Source organism: Hermetia illucens, chromosome 3, assembly GCF_905115235.1.
Source record: "Hermetia illucens chromosome 3, iHerIll2.2.curated.20191125, whole genome shotgun sequence".
Classification (NCBI taxonomy): Eukaryota; Metazoa; Arthropoda; class Insecta; order Diptera; family Stratiomyidae; genus Hermetia; species Hermetia illucens.
In genome coordinates, this window is record NC_051851.1 from 109617118 (window position 1) to 109633675 (window position 16558).

The following is a 16558-nucleotide window of genomic DNA, read 5'->3' on the forward strand; positions in this document are numbered from 1 at the left end:
AACCACCATTTAATACGCCGCGGGTCAGTGCGTTCCTCACGTTGTTTTATCGATGGCTTAATTCGCAAGACGGCAATCAACGCCGATGTTGAGGTGCGATGGTCCCATAGGGAACGGCTTTGCAATCAGCGACAGTGGTAAAACATCAGCGTCTTATGAGATTATAGTCGATTCGCGTTTTACTGTTCCCACTATAAAATATAGGAAGATGAGACAATGATGAACCACGTATTCATAAGTACAAGGTCATGGGTGCCCGCAAAATCGATTATACGGTTGCCACTCTCACCTGTTACTGTCTGCGCCGTCCATGCGTGAAGAACTCTTGCCCATTTCTCGACAGGACCGGGGCCCGTCCTACCGCGTTGACTGAGGTGGACGCCCTAGCATTTCTCCGAGGCTTGTGACTCAATTCGATCATCTTGTTTGTAACGACATTGTATGCATTTTCTTGGTCGGCCTGTCGCGGGAACTGTCACCAAGAGAGATCAGGTAGGATTTAGCATAGTGAAATAACTCCAACTCTTTCCCTGATCTTAGCATTTTATTTTTGTGTTACTGAGGATAGTACAGAGTACGTTGCCTCAAACCCTCCTCCTTTATCCGGGCTTGGGACTATTTTGATAACATGGCAGAGTTGGAAATACTTCATGTAATTGTATGTATTGTATGCAAAGGAATTTAATGGAATATTCTATTTGTTTCCCAGCTGATTTGACATTGGGTCTCAATGGTTTCAAGTCATACGGTGAAGGCGACCAAAAATTAACATAACGATCGCGGTTAGATGAAACCTCAAACGGAACACTTCGTGAGGCTTGCGGGATTCGTGAATGCCAATAGATCCGTAGCTGACTGTCGACGTGCTTATGCGCTCGAAAAGCCACAACCACAGTATATCTAATGTACCCACACTTAATGGGCCGGAATTGCGAATATATTATAAATGATTATCTGTACACATGATAGGCCCTGAAGATCTGGTAATATGCACATTTCGTTTAGTGCCTATGGTGTGGAAGGAAAAGCTTCCCGAGTCGTTCGCATGTCTGGTCCATAGAGTGTGGGTACTACTTATTAGATGGCCTGTGGCGACGGTGGTGTACGCGGTGAATTTACCTACGAGCGTTTCATTCGTGCATTGAAGTGGAACGGGTGTGAGGGCATTCCAAGTGTTTAAGTGTCATGGAATCTGCAATTTAACAGCTTTCTTGAAAGTGGGATAAAAATGTTGGATGTACATTCAGCGTTATATGGTCTTATAAAAGACAAAGTGATATGAAAAATTTCAGAGGATCTCAACTCACAATTTCTTGTGGCGATTAACTGAGTTCATTAAAAACATTTGAGTAATGCCATTCAGCACGTAGTGACATTTGCACTCAAAAGCCTCCAAATTGAACGACATTCACCGTGGTCGTGGGTTTTGCGACCGCCTAGTGCAACGCGGATAATGTCTTCTAGGATGAAGTTTCAATCGTTTCACTCTCAACAAATCGCTGTTCATTGTAAATCTAAGATAGCAAGAACGTGGGCATTCGTCTCTTTCGTGATGACCTCGATAATTGTTCTGGATTCTTCGGAGGACGAGTCTGATGCTGCCGTAAGTGATCGTATATGAATATATATTATTAAATCCATTGAAAGCCGACCACGGAAGCAGAGTTTGTTCACTGTGTAAAGTCTTCATTAGGACCTTAAGTTGTCGGGGTGTAGTGACTCTTACAGGAGTTTTGTTACCGAACGAAAAGTCCCTTCCGGAGCGAGCCTTTAGACGGTAATTGATAAAAATCAACTATCCGGAATACTTGATGCTATGATAGGATCGCTAAATTGTGAGGATTATCATGAAGAAACAGTACTCAAAATAATTATTATTATATAGGTGAATTTTACCTGAGCGGGTCGGTCGTACTAAGTGCTTACCTGTTTGTCAATAGCTTTCCCGACTTAGTATATTGCGATTTCCGCAGTCGCTTTGTGTTTAGCTGCGTCTAGCGCAACAGATTAACAATTGGATTTGCTTACTACACAAATTCAGTATTCCTATAATCCTGTTTATGCAGTACGAAGAGAAGGTCAATGTTTATGTTAAGACTTATTTAGGAATCGAATTTGTGTGAATGCTGGTAGTTTGGTTGAGTGAATGAATGTTATGTTCTGCTTGCAACGAAAGACTAGTCTATGTTGAAACAGTTTTTCTTTTAATGTTTTAAGTCCCGGACAATTGGGGTCATAGCTGTTAGGAATGATAGCAGGATATGCTCCAGCAAATAAAAGGTGCATCTGTGCAGGTGATATATTTTCAGCTCGTTGGTATGTTGTAAAAAGTTTTTTATAGATTGCAGCCTGATTTTATTAGGGAGATCAGGAAGTTTCCCGAATATTAGTTTATATGGTGTATAGCTAGTGTAATGCGAATGTGTAATAACCTATCCATCTATGCCAATCTGACTCGTTAGTAAATGCCAGTAGATATTCATTCAGAATTTCTAGCATGATAGTTTCTTCTTCTAGTTTCTGATAATCTGCAATTTAGAATAAAGTCATTTACTAAGCTATGGGCGAGAAATTTGGTGTCTTTAGTTTCTAACGGTAAGGCAATAACAAATTTCATTAACTCACATTGAATTGTGAGAATATATCTATAGTTGTTTGATATACGCAGTCTCCTTTTTCTTCAGCCTTTCTCCCGTTCATAAGCGGGGTCAGCTTGTAGTGATCGGTTTCGCCACTTGTTTCTATCAAATGCTTGATCTGGATGAAATCGCAAGGCTTTTAAATCTTCATTCGGCGTCCTTCGGTCGTTTACCATCGGCTTCGATGTTCAGACCAATCTTGGCAAGTGAATCCTCGTTGGCGTGAATTACGTGACCATACCATCCAAGATCAATGCAACCGCATATCGATCGCGAATATCCTCATTTCGGATGTGATCAAAACGTGTCATGCTACCAGTTCAACGCAACATCTTCATCTTGTCATTAACACAACAGATATGCTCGATGTGTGCATTCGCGTCGGCTTTTGGCAAGTTGATACCGATCTCTCTTGCCATCCCAAGTGCCCAGTTTACCTTAAAGATTTTTGTAATGGACGGCTCGGATGACCGTGATCGCTTTGTTTGCTTCCCGGTGGCATTCTTATAACTTTGCCAATTGGAGATCATCGTGAAATTTGTGTTTTCTTTTCACGGACCTTCATTTGAACATTGTCATTCAAGCCAAGTATCTCAATTGATGTATTGCTTATTTGGCTTGGTTACCCCCAGGGTTTCAGAGGCTGCTTTGTGGATCGTGTCTTTAATTTGGTTCCACGATTCTCCCACATGCGCAATGGTTGGTAATCGTGTAACTAAGATCATTTCTTTTTTCTTCTCACGAAATCACCACCATTTAATTTGCGGCGGGTCAGTGCGTTCCTCATGCTGTTTTACCGGTGAATTGATTCGCAAGACAGCAATCAACGGCCGATGCTAGGATGCGATGTTCTCCAGGGGAAAAGCTTTGCAATCAGTGACGGTGGTAAAATTTCGGCGTCTTTTGAGAAAATAGATTCGTGTTTTACTATTCCCGCTATAAAATGTAGGAACATGAGCCGATCGTTTTATGGATCATGTATTCATAAGTACAAGGTCATGGGTGTCCGCAAAATCAATTATACGTTCGCCATCTTCGCGGGCGCTCCAAACTCCCGTTTCCCATCGCACCTGTTACCGTCTGTCTTTTCACCCACATGGACATTAAGGACACAGGGAATGATGGTAGTCATTAGCAGGCCCGTCGCAAGTCTCCAAAATAGAGCAGTTTATAGTTATACTTACGCGAACGGGGTTCGCGTTCTAAGTCGCAGCTTTTGGCACCAGACCATCGGGTTTTTTGCACAGCACAGATATCAATGCGCCTTTTCCGAAAGGCTCTTGCGAGTTCCTCGGTCAGTTAGGGTGCAGATACGTATTTTCTTTGCTCAGACTAACATATTTACGTCCTGAGCTCATTTCTCGACAGAACCGTTTTCATTTTAAGTGTTTTCCTTATTCCGAGATGTCCTGCGTGTGCTGTGTCATGGTATTCATGCATTGTTTTTGTACTGCAGTTTTACGGGATCTATGTACTATAAGATTTAATTTGTGTTGGAAGTCACTAATCATAATTTTCCAATGTTATTCATACATTGTTGTATTTTTTTAAAAATCGGTTTACTGCCTGTCTGTCTGTCACACGCCACTTTCTCAGAAACGATTGTACCGATTGACGCTATTTTGATGGGAGGGTGTTTCCGCCCACGCATCATTTTATGTGAAATTTAATGGCGACCCCATATATGCAAAAGGGGTTGCTAATTTTCTTTTCATCGAATATGTCTTAGTTTTGAAGCCGTTTGCGAGGCGGGGGAGTGAAGGGTCATAGAGCGGTAACATAAATTAAGGGACCATCTTCAGAAACTAACCGCTAGAGAAATCTGGAAAAAATTATGATGATACCTCTATATGACATCTAGGCTCTGAAATACCCTCAATACGGACATCTGCTAAAACAAGGTTAATAATAGTATATAAATATATTTTTAAAATTTACTGCGAGCCCAACTTAAGTTCATCCTAGGTCCGTGCATTAATATAGGCTTCAATAAGGAGCAACCGATTAGAAAGTTTGGTGGAAATCCTATTATTTTTAACAAAGTTACAGTAGCCCAAAATTGCCTCAAATTGGTACTCTCTAAGAGATAAAATGGCAGTACCGCATCGAATTGAGTACGGGTACGGTCAGGGTATATACACAAATGAAACCATTGTCTACTCGAATATTATTATATGAAATATCAACAAAACCTTTTACACTTGATGCCCGATTCCTACGAAATTTGGTGAGAACATGTGGTCTGTGTGTCCCTTTACATGCAGCAAGTGGCCCCATTTTATGTTGAATTTTGAGAGGGGCTCTCCAATGGAAGGAGGGTGTACATTTTCTTTCACAGAACATGGTCATCTGGGGTATCAAATGAAAGGGCTAGTACTTTACAAAACTGATCTCTTTTTTGATGTTGGGTGAAACCTAGGGGAGGTAGGAAACAAAACAAACAAGTGAACCAGGTCTCGTTCAACCGAAAAATCGGAACAACACAGGGATGGAACTATATGAAATCTAGGCCTCAAAATACATCCGGCACCGATATCTGCACAAATAAAGTTAATAGTAGTATATTACCATGTTTCGCAAAATTTACCGGAAAGCCCCCCTTAAGTTCATCCCAGAAGTACAATTTGACATCTGCATAGACGATAATATAGGACATAATCTTCAAGAGTTTGGGGGTTAAAGTTTCGCATTTCAGGTAAATGTATGACGTCATCAATCATCATATCAAGTGAACTTATATGAACGGCGGGGTCGATGGAAACGATCAGTTTACCTTTTTTGATTTTTTTATCTATTTACATTTATGTGTATATGCTAATAAAGCTTGCCGGTAGTAACCAATATATAGACATGTACGTATGTTCTGGTTACCAGCGGCTTTTAGTTTATGTACCTAACAAATATGTATATGTATGCATCAATTTAGATGCGCTATGCGAATGGAAATTCGTGCATAGCGAGTTTCTCACATAAGATGAACACAAAACCTTTATACTCGAAGCGCCCGACTTACTGGTTCGTTATTTGTATTTAACATTTTTTCCTAGGAATGTGGTGTTCCCTAAGAAGACGCCTTTTTGTATCCCCTTGTTTAGAATAATACTATTCTCATTTCTGACTAGATTTATAGGGAATGTCGATTTTGATCTCGCGGGTATGGTTAGTTTCATTGTAATTGATATTGAACGTTGCATATGTTGCAAAGTCTATTTTGCAGAACCATTTCTCAAGTATGTCTTTTGCGATGATTCCATATGTTCAAATCGGAAATGGTTCCTTAGCTACTTGAAATTGGTTTAAATAATCCTTTATTTATTAAAAGGCGTGACACGTAGAAATTTTGTTTTTTTTTTTGTTTTGAAAAATTGGATAGAAAACAGTAGATACATTGATGGAATTTTGCATATTTATTCCCTAGTATTAACTCAATACAAAAAAAGTGTTCGCATTTTTCTAGGCTGTTTTTTGGCTGGTGGAATTTTAAGGGAAAACTCAAAAAAATCATTGTGTAGGCGATTTTGAGACACTGGAAAGTCTGAAAACGCAAAAAACGTGTTCATTGTTATCAAAATCCCTAAGGATTGAACCTAAATGGAAAATTTTTCATGAAAATATAATAAAATGTCGAACTAGCCGGGAAACCGAAAGCTAGACGCTTCAGGTATAAAAGGTTTGGTGTTTCCCCATGTGGGGAATGATGAATGCATGTTAGTTCCGTGTGTACATACTTGAAAATTCAATTGCCCTAAACTTTTTGAGGGCACATATAATTTAATCTAGAATGCACTGTATTGATAACAGTCAACTTTATACGCTTCACTATAGAAGTCCAATATTATTACCAAATGTGAAGATGTAATCTACGACAGACAGAAACAAGCCGGAAGGTAGTCGCTTCTGGTATAGAAAGTTTTGTTTCCGTATATGTGGAACTTGGATAATAATGTAAAACTTAACTACGTCGGTAGCTATTCACACAAACAATTTGCTCTGCAAAGTACTCTATCGATAATAGCTACATCTATACGCTTCACAGTAGAAGTTCAACATTATTAGCAAATGTGAAGAAGTTCACTAAAAAACAGATATAAACAAGTCAGAATATCGGAAGTTCGCGGTTCGGCTATCAAGGTTTTGTGTTTATCTTTTGTGAGAAACTTCTACGCACATTTATCCGTCCGTATATAGCTACAAATCCAACATAATTCTTTATATTTTTCCAAACTACAAGACATACGTACATATTACAGCCATAGATATTATCCGCACCCTAAACAAATAAACTGCTTATTTCCGATACTGTATATGCAGGTGCATAAATTGATCGTACCCATATTTCCGATTTATTTCGTGCACAAAAGCATACATATGTACATATATAGTACGTATATTGAATACCGCTGGTCTAATGTACAAATATATCTATCTGAATTAGACACTACCCGCAAAGTTCGTTCGCAGGTATATATACCTTATAGGCTGGAGTAATTGATATTGATATAGAAATGACTAAAAAACTAAAAGAAAATGTTTCTCGAATGTCAATTATTCTCGTTAATTATGATGTCACCTGCAGATATGGGCGTTGCATGTATGGGGGAGCCCCCTTGAAGCTCCACCTAAATTTATGTCACTCACTGTATGCGTGGGGTTTCATAGCTTCCCGAAATTTCATTCGGATCGGCTTAGACATTTTGTTTTACAGAAAACCTTAAAAGCATACATAAGTCGATCGGTCCAATAGTTATTTTTGATTAAATTTGAAAAAAATCGCGTTTAAAATTTTTAAATGGGGTGGTGCAATGCCCGCATCGTATAAAATTCCTTCCTCCTGATCATAATGCTCCTCTTCTTGCAATCTTTTGTCTTTTCGTGCTGTTCTTTCTTCTTTAGAAGCCTCAGGACTCTGTTTGTTCACCTTTTGCATGTTTCAAAGCAATTAGGCCAATTTGAATGCCTAAAACTTGTTAAAAACACACATTGCTAACCTACAAGCAAGGCGGAGCATATTTTTATCGGAAAAATGGTCTCGTGGGAAGGGGCTCAATTAGTACTTTTCGAAACTAATGATATTTTTGATATCGGGAGAAAGATAGGGATGTCAGGGCTGTATGCTCCCACTAGTGAAAAAGCTCTCAGAATCTATCCTACCGAAAAATCTGAAAAAATCGCAATGGCATCTGCTTAAGGGGGTCATTCCCTGTGAAGGCCGTTTTTTTGTCTTTATTTTGAAAAATTATTTTGGGGGACTGGGTCAAGAAACGTGATTTTTTCACTATATATTTATTGATATCTCTAGTATATGTGATAAATTTTTCAGCTTGATATCGTAGCTAGTTTTCGGAATCAATTTGTCAAATTATGCACCCATCTCCAAAAAGGTGTTTTTCTGATGCCACCCTGGAGGGCGCTGTGTTCATCTGATGAAAAAAAATTAAACGGCGTTTTAATGTGGACAATATTCCACGGTCCGCAATCTAGGATAATTAGAAAATATTAAGAGGTAAATTTTTGGTGGGCTGTTAAACTTAATTTTTTGGATTTTGGTGTTTTTTTACGGCTTTTTTTATGAATAAAAAAAACGACCCGTCCGATTGCAATTATCCTAGTTTGCGGACCGTAGAAATATGTATTTCAAAGAATTTGGTTGGATAGATTTTAAGCTATGGTGGCAGTAGATTTTCATTTTCAAGATGCAGTTTCGAGAAAAACGCATTTGAAAATTTAAATGTGATTATCAACAGTAAAATTTTATTTCACCATTAATCTGCTATACCTGGTCCATAGAGAGCACTCTCTGTTTCTTCCAAAAAGTCTTGTAAGCCCGATGTGTTGCTCTCTGGTTTCAATTCTGGCTCTTTTAGCGAGATCAGTCGATCGTCGTTCGGAAACTATTCAGTTCTCCTTTAGCTTCCGCTTTGCGCCATTTGCACCAACTGTCCTGGCCTGCTGGACAATTTTGATGCTGAGGATTTTCGTCTCTAGAACATTTATGGAAGAAAGTTGCCCAAATTTCTTGCTTCATTCCTTCTATCGAATTTGTGTGTCGACGAATAGCTAGCGCAAAAAATGTAGTGAGGTCGTTAATAACCTTATCAGTAAGTTTTCCAGCCCCTTTTCCACCAATGCCTTTGTGATTCTTAGCATTTCTAAGCCGCGTTCCCATTCTTTTCTCGACATGTCCTGCGCACTCCTTTTTTACTACCGTATATTTTATTATTTGCAGAAATACCGGAGAAAACTCCAGCAAAATCCATTATACAATATACAAATTTTGTCGCAATTGGAACATCCATGTTCATGCTTGCTAAAAGTTTCTTTGCTGATATTGATCTCCTTTTTGCTTTTTCTTCTCTGATAAGTATCGATTGCCATGAAATACTCGTTTTTTAGTGCGAGCATGACGTTGAACGTTAAAGCGATCTCCCTTCGTACGATCCATTTCAAAAAATCACTGAACACACAAACAGCACAATACTTACAACAAAATATAACTGAGTATAGCTTTTTTTTTGGGGTAGGGTAGGTGAATGCATTTACGCACACAGTGTTGGACTCCCGACTCAGTACGTTGTCGGACTACCAACTAAACACCTCCCCATTGTCAGAGAGCTAGCCTGGAACCATTTGTCACATTACTTCGGGCCAGCCCCCGAACTCTCCCGCCTTGCGGAGCCTTCAAATCAGGGAATTCCTTTCACCAACGGGAGGGGAGAGGAGGAAGGGAACTGTCAGTTCCGATTCAGCCAAGCACCTAAGTTGCCGATGAGCCGCGCCGTCCATCTGCCTCTAGTTTCATTTTGCCAAGAGAGCTGCCACTCGTCTAGAGTGTGTTGCCGTTCTTCGCGAGCAACCACCTCCCTTGGCTCATCTCCCTTGCGCTTGTATATGGCCTGACGCTCCCTAGCAAGAAGGGCAACGGGGATAACTCCCGCGATCACCATCACGGTCGGTTCAGAGACTGTGCGGTACGCAGACGCCACCCGTAAAGCTCCCCGTCTCTGTACTTGCGCGAGGCGTCTACGATATACCTCCTTGTTAAGAGCGCCAGCCCATACCTCTGCGCCGTAGAGCAGGGCAGACTGCGTTGAGTTCATCAGGAGACGTCGCCTACTAGACGTAGGACCCCCAATGTTTGCCATTAGCCTACTTAACGCCGAAACTCCAGCCGCAGCCTTGTTCGCTGTTGCTTGGATTTGCTCAGAAAAGCTCATCTTTGAGTCAAGCGTCAACCCGAGGTACTTTACCGCTGATTTTGACTCGATTATCGACTCGCCGAACGATATGGAACGCAGGGTCGGAATTCTCTTCTTAGTCAGGATGACTACTTCGGTTTTTTCCAGTGCAAGGTTGAAACCATGAGTAGTCATCCATCCGCTTACCCGTCGCATCAATATGCCGAGTCTGCTTTGCGCCTGTTCGACAGTGCGTCCAGCAACAAGCGCTGCAACATCATCTGCGTAGCCGACCAGGCGCGACTCTTCTGGCATGTCGAGTTTAAGCAGACTGTCATAGGTAGCGTTCCAGAGGTCCGGCCCTAGGATGGATCCCTGTGCTACCCCCGACGTGACCTCCATCCACCTTTGACCCTCTAGTGTTTCATAGAGCAGGGAGCGGTTCCTCAGATAGTCCCTCAAAATCCGTAAGAGATAGTTCGACACGTTGAAGGTATTGTCTAGTGTGCTTAGAATGTCTTTCCATCTTACGGAATTGAAGGCGTTTCTGACGTCAAGCGTTACGAGAAGCACCACCCGTCGAGTTCGGCGGCTATGTGCCTCTGCTCGTCGAACGGCGTCCACGACCTGCATGACAGCATCAATTGTCGATCTCCCTGCCCTAAAACCAAACTGCCGGGGAGATAAATTTCCGGCAGCGCGTATCGCTTCAGCGAGTCTACTTCTGATGAGCTTTTCGAGCACTTTCCCAACAGTATCAAGCATACAGAGCGGGCGGTATGAAGACGGCAGTTCGGGATCGCCTTTCCCTTTAGGGATCAGCGCAAGCCTCGCAACTTTCCAACGAGCAGGGAAAATGCCCTCTTTCAGGCAAGCGTTGAATGCGCCGAGCAGTAGGTCTGGCCGATGTTGGAATACCAGTTTGTACACCTCTGTTGGAATACCATCGGGTCCTGGCGCCTTCTTGTTTTTCATAGAGAGGATTGTCTGTTCCAACTCTTTTACAGAGAAAAGTGGACAGTCCTCTGCGCTCTCCGCGCCGACGTCACCATCCCATACGGGGTGTGCAGGGAAGAGTGCCCTCACAATGCGGTCCATTTGCTCGGCCTTAAGTGAACAGGGTTTCCGCAGAGCACCGATTTTTCGGGTTACAAGTTTGTAACCGAGTCCCCACGGATCCCCATTCACCTCGTCGATCAGATCTTGACAGCAGCGAGCTTTGCTCTTGTTTATTGCGCTGCGGAGTCTCCTTTTGGCTGATTTGTACTCCATCATTATGGTACATGCCTCCTCCCGGTCGCCTAGACGTTGTGTTAAGCGGCGGAGCCTGTGACATTCCTTCCGGAGCTCTGCGATTTCCACTGTCCACCAATACATGGAAGGTTTGCCACGCCTCGATGTCTTCCTGGGCATGGAGGCTCCGCAGACCGTCGTTATCAGGTCCATAACTGAATTTACGACAGTGTCAGCAGCGGCGCCACCGCCCCCAGGAGTACCCTTCAGCGTGGCCCCACCTGTTCCCAGAGTTTCGACAAACTTCCCGGTGTTCACTTTCGCGACGTTCCATACACAGAAAGATCGCTGGGGTGGCGCACACCGAGAGTTTGTGTCCACCACTTCGAAAGCAATGTATTGGTAGTCACTTGTAGGATGCGAATCATGTTGACCGTATCCTAGCTCTTTCCAGTTCTGCTCTGAAAACTGGACACCGCCCCGATCCCGTAGTGTGTGCAATGCTCTCATCAGTCGCGCCACGGTCCCTGCATAGGACGCAGCTTTCCTTTTCATTGCAGCTGTTCGCTTTATGGCCTGCCTGACCGCATTCGCGGCATGTTGCCCTTCTGTCAGGTCCCCAACAGTTTGCAGATGTGTGCCCATAATCCAAACATCTGTAACATTTGGTTGGGGTGGCCCGAATTCGTATCCTACACACTACCCAACCAATTCTTATTTTCCCGCTGTTTAGAAGCTTCCTCGCGTATTGCTCGGCAACTTCCACCACAGCGAGTTTTTGGCCTCGGGAGTTTGCGGAGGTGATACCAATCCGGACATTGGCTACCTTCGGGCATTCGCGTTTGATGGCCTCTTCTACCTCGTTCTTTTCCGTGAGACCGTCAAGGTCTCGGATTTCTAAAGCACACGTGGGTTCCAGGCTAGAAACCAAAGCTTTTTCTCCTAGAAGCCCCTTGACTGCTTCACAGAACGTGACTTTATTTATAGTCTTCGGGCCTAGTTCGACTAAGACTCCACCACCCTTCGATTTACGTATGGAAGACACCTCCGCTCCGTTGTCTTCGGGTTTGATTTTGTAACGGATTTCGCTGAAGACTTCCGCAAAAGTCTTGCCTTCCGTCGGCTTAATAAGCAAAGCTGGCGGTCTAGTCCTCCTTCGTCTCCCCACCTTTCCTTTTGGCACTCCGTCCTTCGTGTCCGCCGTAGTTTTAGGCAGAGGTTTTTCTGATGGCGCGACGTGTTGTCTTTTGATCCTCTTCGCCTTCTTCTTTTCAGCCCTGGAGAGTACCTGAGTGAAGTCTCCTTCAGATGTCCCTTCCTCCTTTCGTTTTTTACCAAGTGCGCTCTGCAATGGGCTGTCAGCGATCCGTTTGGTACTCGTAGTGTTCCCCTCGGGAAGCGCGGTTGTTTCTGCTTCCTGCGGATTTTGTCTTACTTTCCATGTTCGCCTATAGTATGAAATCCTGTCCAGGAGCTCTTCCAGTTCCATTAGCCCGTTTTTCACCCCCTTACCGACGTTTTTCTGAAGGAACGTCGAAGATCGCATGTGCTTCACAACCGCCGTGCATTTTTTAATAAGTCTTTCCTCTTCCGCTTGCGCCAGAGCAATCGACAGTCCTGCCACTCGGCTTATATTTGAAACCATTTTATTAGCTTCGGCAGTTTCCACTGTGCCTCTTTCCCCAATTACTGTGCTGTATGATCTGGGTTCCTATCTGTGTTGCAGGTGCCGCATCACTTTTTGAGTCTTTCTCTCCGTCTGCGCGTCCCGATGTCTCGTCGGGTATTTCAGCCCTTGTTGCGTCCTTCGCTGGGCGCTGGGGCGAACGGCGCATTTTCGTGCTGCGAATAAATGCAGCCAGCTCACTCTCCATTTGCACTATCTCCTCGTTTCGTTCGTTTTTATTCTCCATTTGAGTTGTTTACCAGCGCATCGTGTGCAAGGGAGCGGGCCGCAATAGTCAGGAACGGGTATTCCCTCGGGGACACAGCCCCTACCCCAGTTTCTCTGAGGCCTGACCTACGCTTAGCTGATCCCGGAATTCACGGACGGATCAGCGCTCGCTCGGGGCAACGCGGTCTACTAACACCGGTTCAATGCACACTACCCGACCAGGGTCCCGAAGGGGCTGGCTCCTGATACACGCCACAACTACCACCTTGGCAGAGCTAGGCTCACATCACCCCATCGACGTCGACAGGGAATTGTCGACGGCTCCAGGGACTCCCAGTGTGTCCCGGCGTGTATCGGTCATTAGCAGTTCGCTCTTCACCGAGAAAATTTCTCGAGGCTACTACCTAGGACGCAAGTATTATGCCAGCTAGGGGGTCAGAACTACTTGCTCGGGCACCTCGGGGACGCCACTCCCCGTATCGTAAACGACCCATGAAGGATCGTTGGCGTCCTGTATATCTCGAATTCGAGTTTTCCGCTATTGTTAATTACTCGTAGGTCCAAAAATGGTAACGATCCATGCTCTTCTTTTTCTATTGTGAATTGGATCTTCGGGTGTATCCTATTAATTTCTGTTAACGTGTTGTCTAGCCTGTCCTTTTCAACTATGGCAAATATATCATCGACATACCTGAACCAAATCCTCGGCATTATCCCCTTTTCTTCGATGATTGTTTCAACGTGTGCCAACTACTACCGACTTTTATAACTGTCGGATAAACTGATATGGTAATTTATTATTATTAACTTAATTTGAATAGATATCGATATGGAGTATTTCGAGGCACCATATAGAGGCAGCTTCATGATTTTTTTCAGATTTTTCAGTTGGATAGTTTCTGAGAATGGCTCCGAAATCATCAATTTGCACCTCTCCCACTTCCCGCCTTTTTAAGGGTTTGTTTGCAAAACAAAACCTTATTAAAATCGGTTCAATGTCTGTCTGTCTGTCACAGTCACTTTTTTCTCAGAAACGGCTATTCCGATTGACACGAAATTTGGGGGCGGGGGTTCCCCATACACATAAAAGCGGGGTGTAAGTTTTTTTTCACCAAATATAGTCATGTGGGGTATCAAATGAAAGGTCTCGATTAGTACTTTTCGAAGCCGGTCTTAGTTTTGATTAAAAAGTGGGAGGGGTGCAAAGTGATGATTTCTTTAACGGAGCCATTCTCAGAAACTATCCAACTGAAAAATCTGAAAAAAATCATGAAGCTGCCTCTATACGGTGCCCAGGCCTCAAAATACTCTCCATATCGATATCTGTTCAAATTAAGTTAATAACAGTATATTACCATATTTTTGAGAAAATTGAGTAAAACCCCCCTTCAGTTTATCTCAGAGTTATAAAAGTTGATAGTAGTATAAAGTATAATATGAAGCATATTATCTCCAAGTTTGATCAAAATCATACTATTAGTAACAAAGTTTCAGTAGCTCAAATTGCCTCAAAATACTCCATATCGATATCTATTCAAATTAAGTTAATAATAATAAATTACCATATCAGTTTATCCGAGAGTTATAAAAGTCGGTAGTAGTATAACATATAATATGAAGCATATTATCCCTAAGTTTGATGAAAATCATACTATTACTAACGAAGTTACAGCAGCTCAAAGTTGACTCCCCCCTGTAAATTTACTGCAACTAAATATTAATCTCACACTAAAGTGGGTAATCATACATGCTAAATGCATATACATAACGGGCTACGTACAAATGGGATAGTTCTACACTCAAAGATACAGAGAAGTAAACAAAACCTTTCATACCTGAAGCGCCCAGCTTCCTGTTTCCCGACTGGTTTAAACTTAAAATTTGAACCGTAAGATTCGATATTTAGTAACGCCTTGAACGTTGTCGTATCTCCGTTACCGATATAGAACTTCTACAGAACGTCATGGAGATCTTTAGGTCTCTGAAATATTTCTATAACGCTGTTTACTTTTATTTTGCCCGAAAAATCTTCATTGGCTGTAGAATTCTTTTCGTGAGTTTCACAATATTCTGCATACTCCCACGTATCCCTTTCTGACACCCAAACTCTGTATATAATATTTTTTAAACCGAATTCGATAATTATATAATTCTTCTTCTTATTCTTGAAGGTATTTCCTATGAAAATTTATCGAGAAAAAAATTATTTTTCAGAAGATTTGGTTGTGCAATTTTCACACTCAAGCGCAATTTTAAAATAGTGATTTATCAGAAATGGAACAACACTGATATACTATTTCTTTTATCTTGAAAATAAAGAATGAAATCAAAATAAAAAATGTATCTGGTTGTTGTTATACACAGGGTTGTGTTTGATGTTGAAATTTCCCTTTTTGCCGCTTTCTGTCGTGTCACGCACACTCATTTTTCTTCAAAACGGCTAAACCGATTCGAACGAAATTTGTTGGTCAGATGGGAGCTATGAGATCCCATGCATACAGTGAGTAACATAAATGTATGTGGAGTTTAAATGGGGGCTCCCCATATATGCAGTGGGTGGATATAAATTTTTTCCCCCGGATATAGGCATGTGGAGTATCAAATGAAAGTAGTACTTTCCGAAACTGATATTTGTTTTAAAATGGATTGTAAAGTGTGCGAATAAGGAGTCAAAATGTGCGCACTTAAAGTGAGATAGGACTCATTTTCGAAAACTACCCCGACCTAAAGACCTGAAAAAAATCAGATTGGTGAAGCTTATCATGCGTATGTGAGACAATGTCCTCTATGCCCGTGCAAAATGAACCTAAGGGGGTTTTCAGTCAATTTATGAAAGTTGGTAATACACTATTAGCAAGTTTATTTGAGTAGATATAGGAAAGGGACGTTTTTTGAGGTGCAGATTTCATTCGTTCATATAAGGGATTTTTGGGTTAGGTAGTTTCAGAAAATGAGTCCTGTCTCACTTTAAATGTGAACAGCTGCCGTGGAGGATTGTGTTAATGAACAGTAAGACCTAGTTTTTAAGAAGCAGATTCGTATGGAATTGTTACACTGGAGCCCAAGACGGCTGAGTTTTCCGCAACCGAGTGAAGACGAGGAATTTTGGTGTGCGCGTGTTTTGATTTTTGAAATCAAGTCGAAATTTTCCTGCAAATCCGCGGCGGCGGAACGCTGGGCAAAGGACGGAAACTGACCAAGCAGACAGTGCAGTCGAATTCGCATTTCAGTCTCAGTCCAGCAACATAAGCTGTGTGCGAGCACTCCGTCGTTCCCGACCCGCAGACACAGCGGAAATCTGATATAGATCCTGAAGTCAATGCAGTCTCCAAAGAAAAATCGACGACAGGACTTGCCGCCAGGAACACAGTAGCGGTTCGAAACCTGGCAGATAGCTCCGTCGACGACTGCCACAGTATTAGCGTCAGGCGAACATTTTTGGAAAGCAAATACTGAGCAATTTACGTTGCGAAGATGTCGCACCCCAGAACAATTGCTCGGGGCACACAAACGACTACTCTTCTTCCAACGGATTCTCCGACATGGAGGACAGCCAGACATTCTTTTTCACCTCCGAGTCTGCCGGAGAGGGACATCCTGATAAAATGTTAGGAATT

At 42.5% G+C, this 16558-nt stretch overlaps 1 protein-coding gene across 1 annotated transcript in view; it reads left to right on the forward strand.

Moving 5' to 3' along the window:
• Positions 1-1172: 1172 nt before the first annotated feature.
• The window catches only part of LOC119651428 (daxx-like protein), a 104882-nt gene continuing 89496 nt past the window's right edge, over positions 1173-16558 (forward strand). The window contains exon 1 of the mRNA XM_038055025.1: positions 1173-1603. Within this exon, the coding sequence (XP_037910953.1) occupies positions 1454-1603 (150 nt within the window). The 5' untranslated portion in view covers positions 1173-1453. The remainder of the gene's footprint in view (positions 1604-16558) is intronic.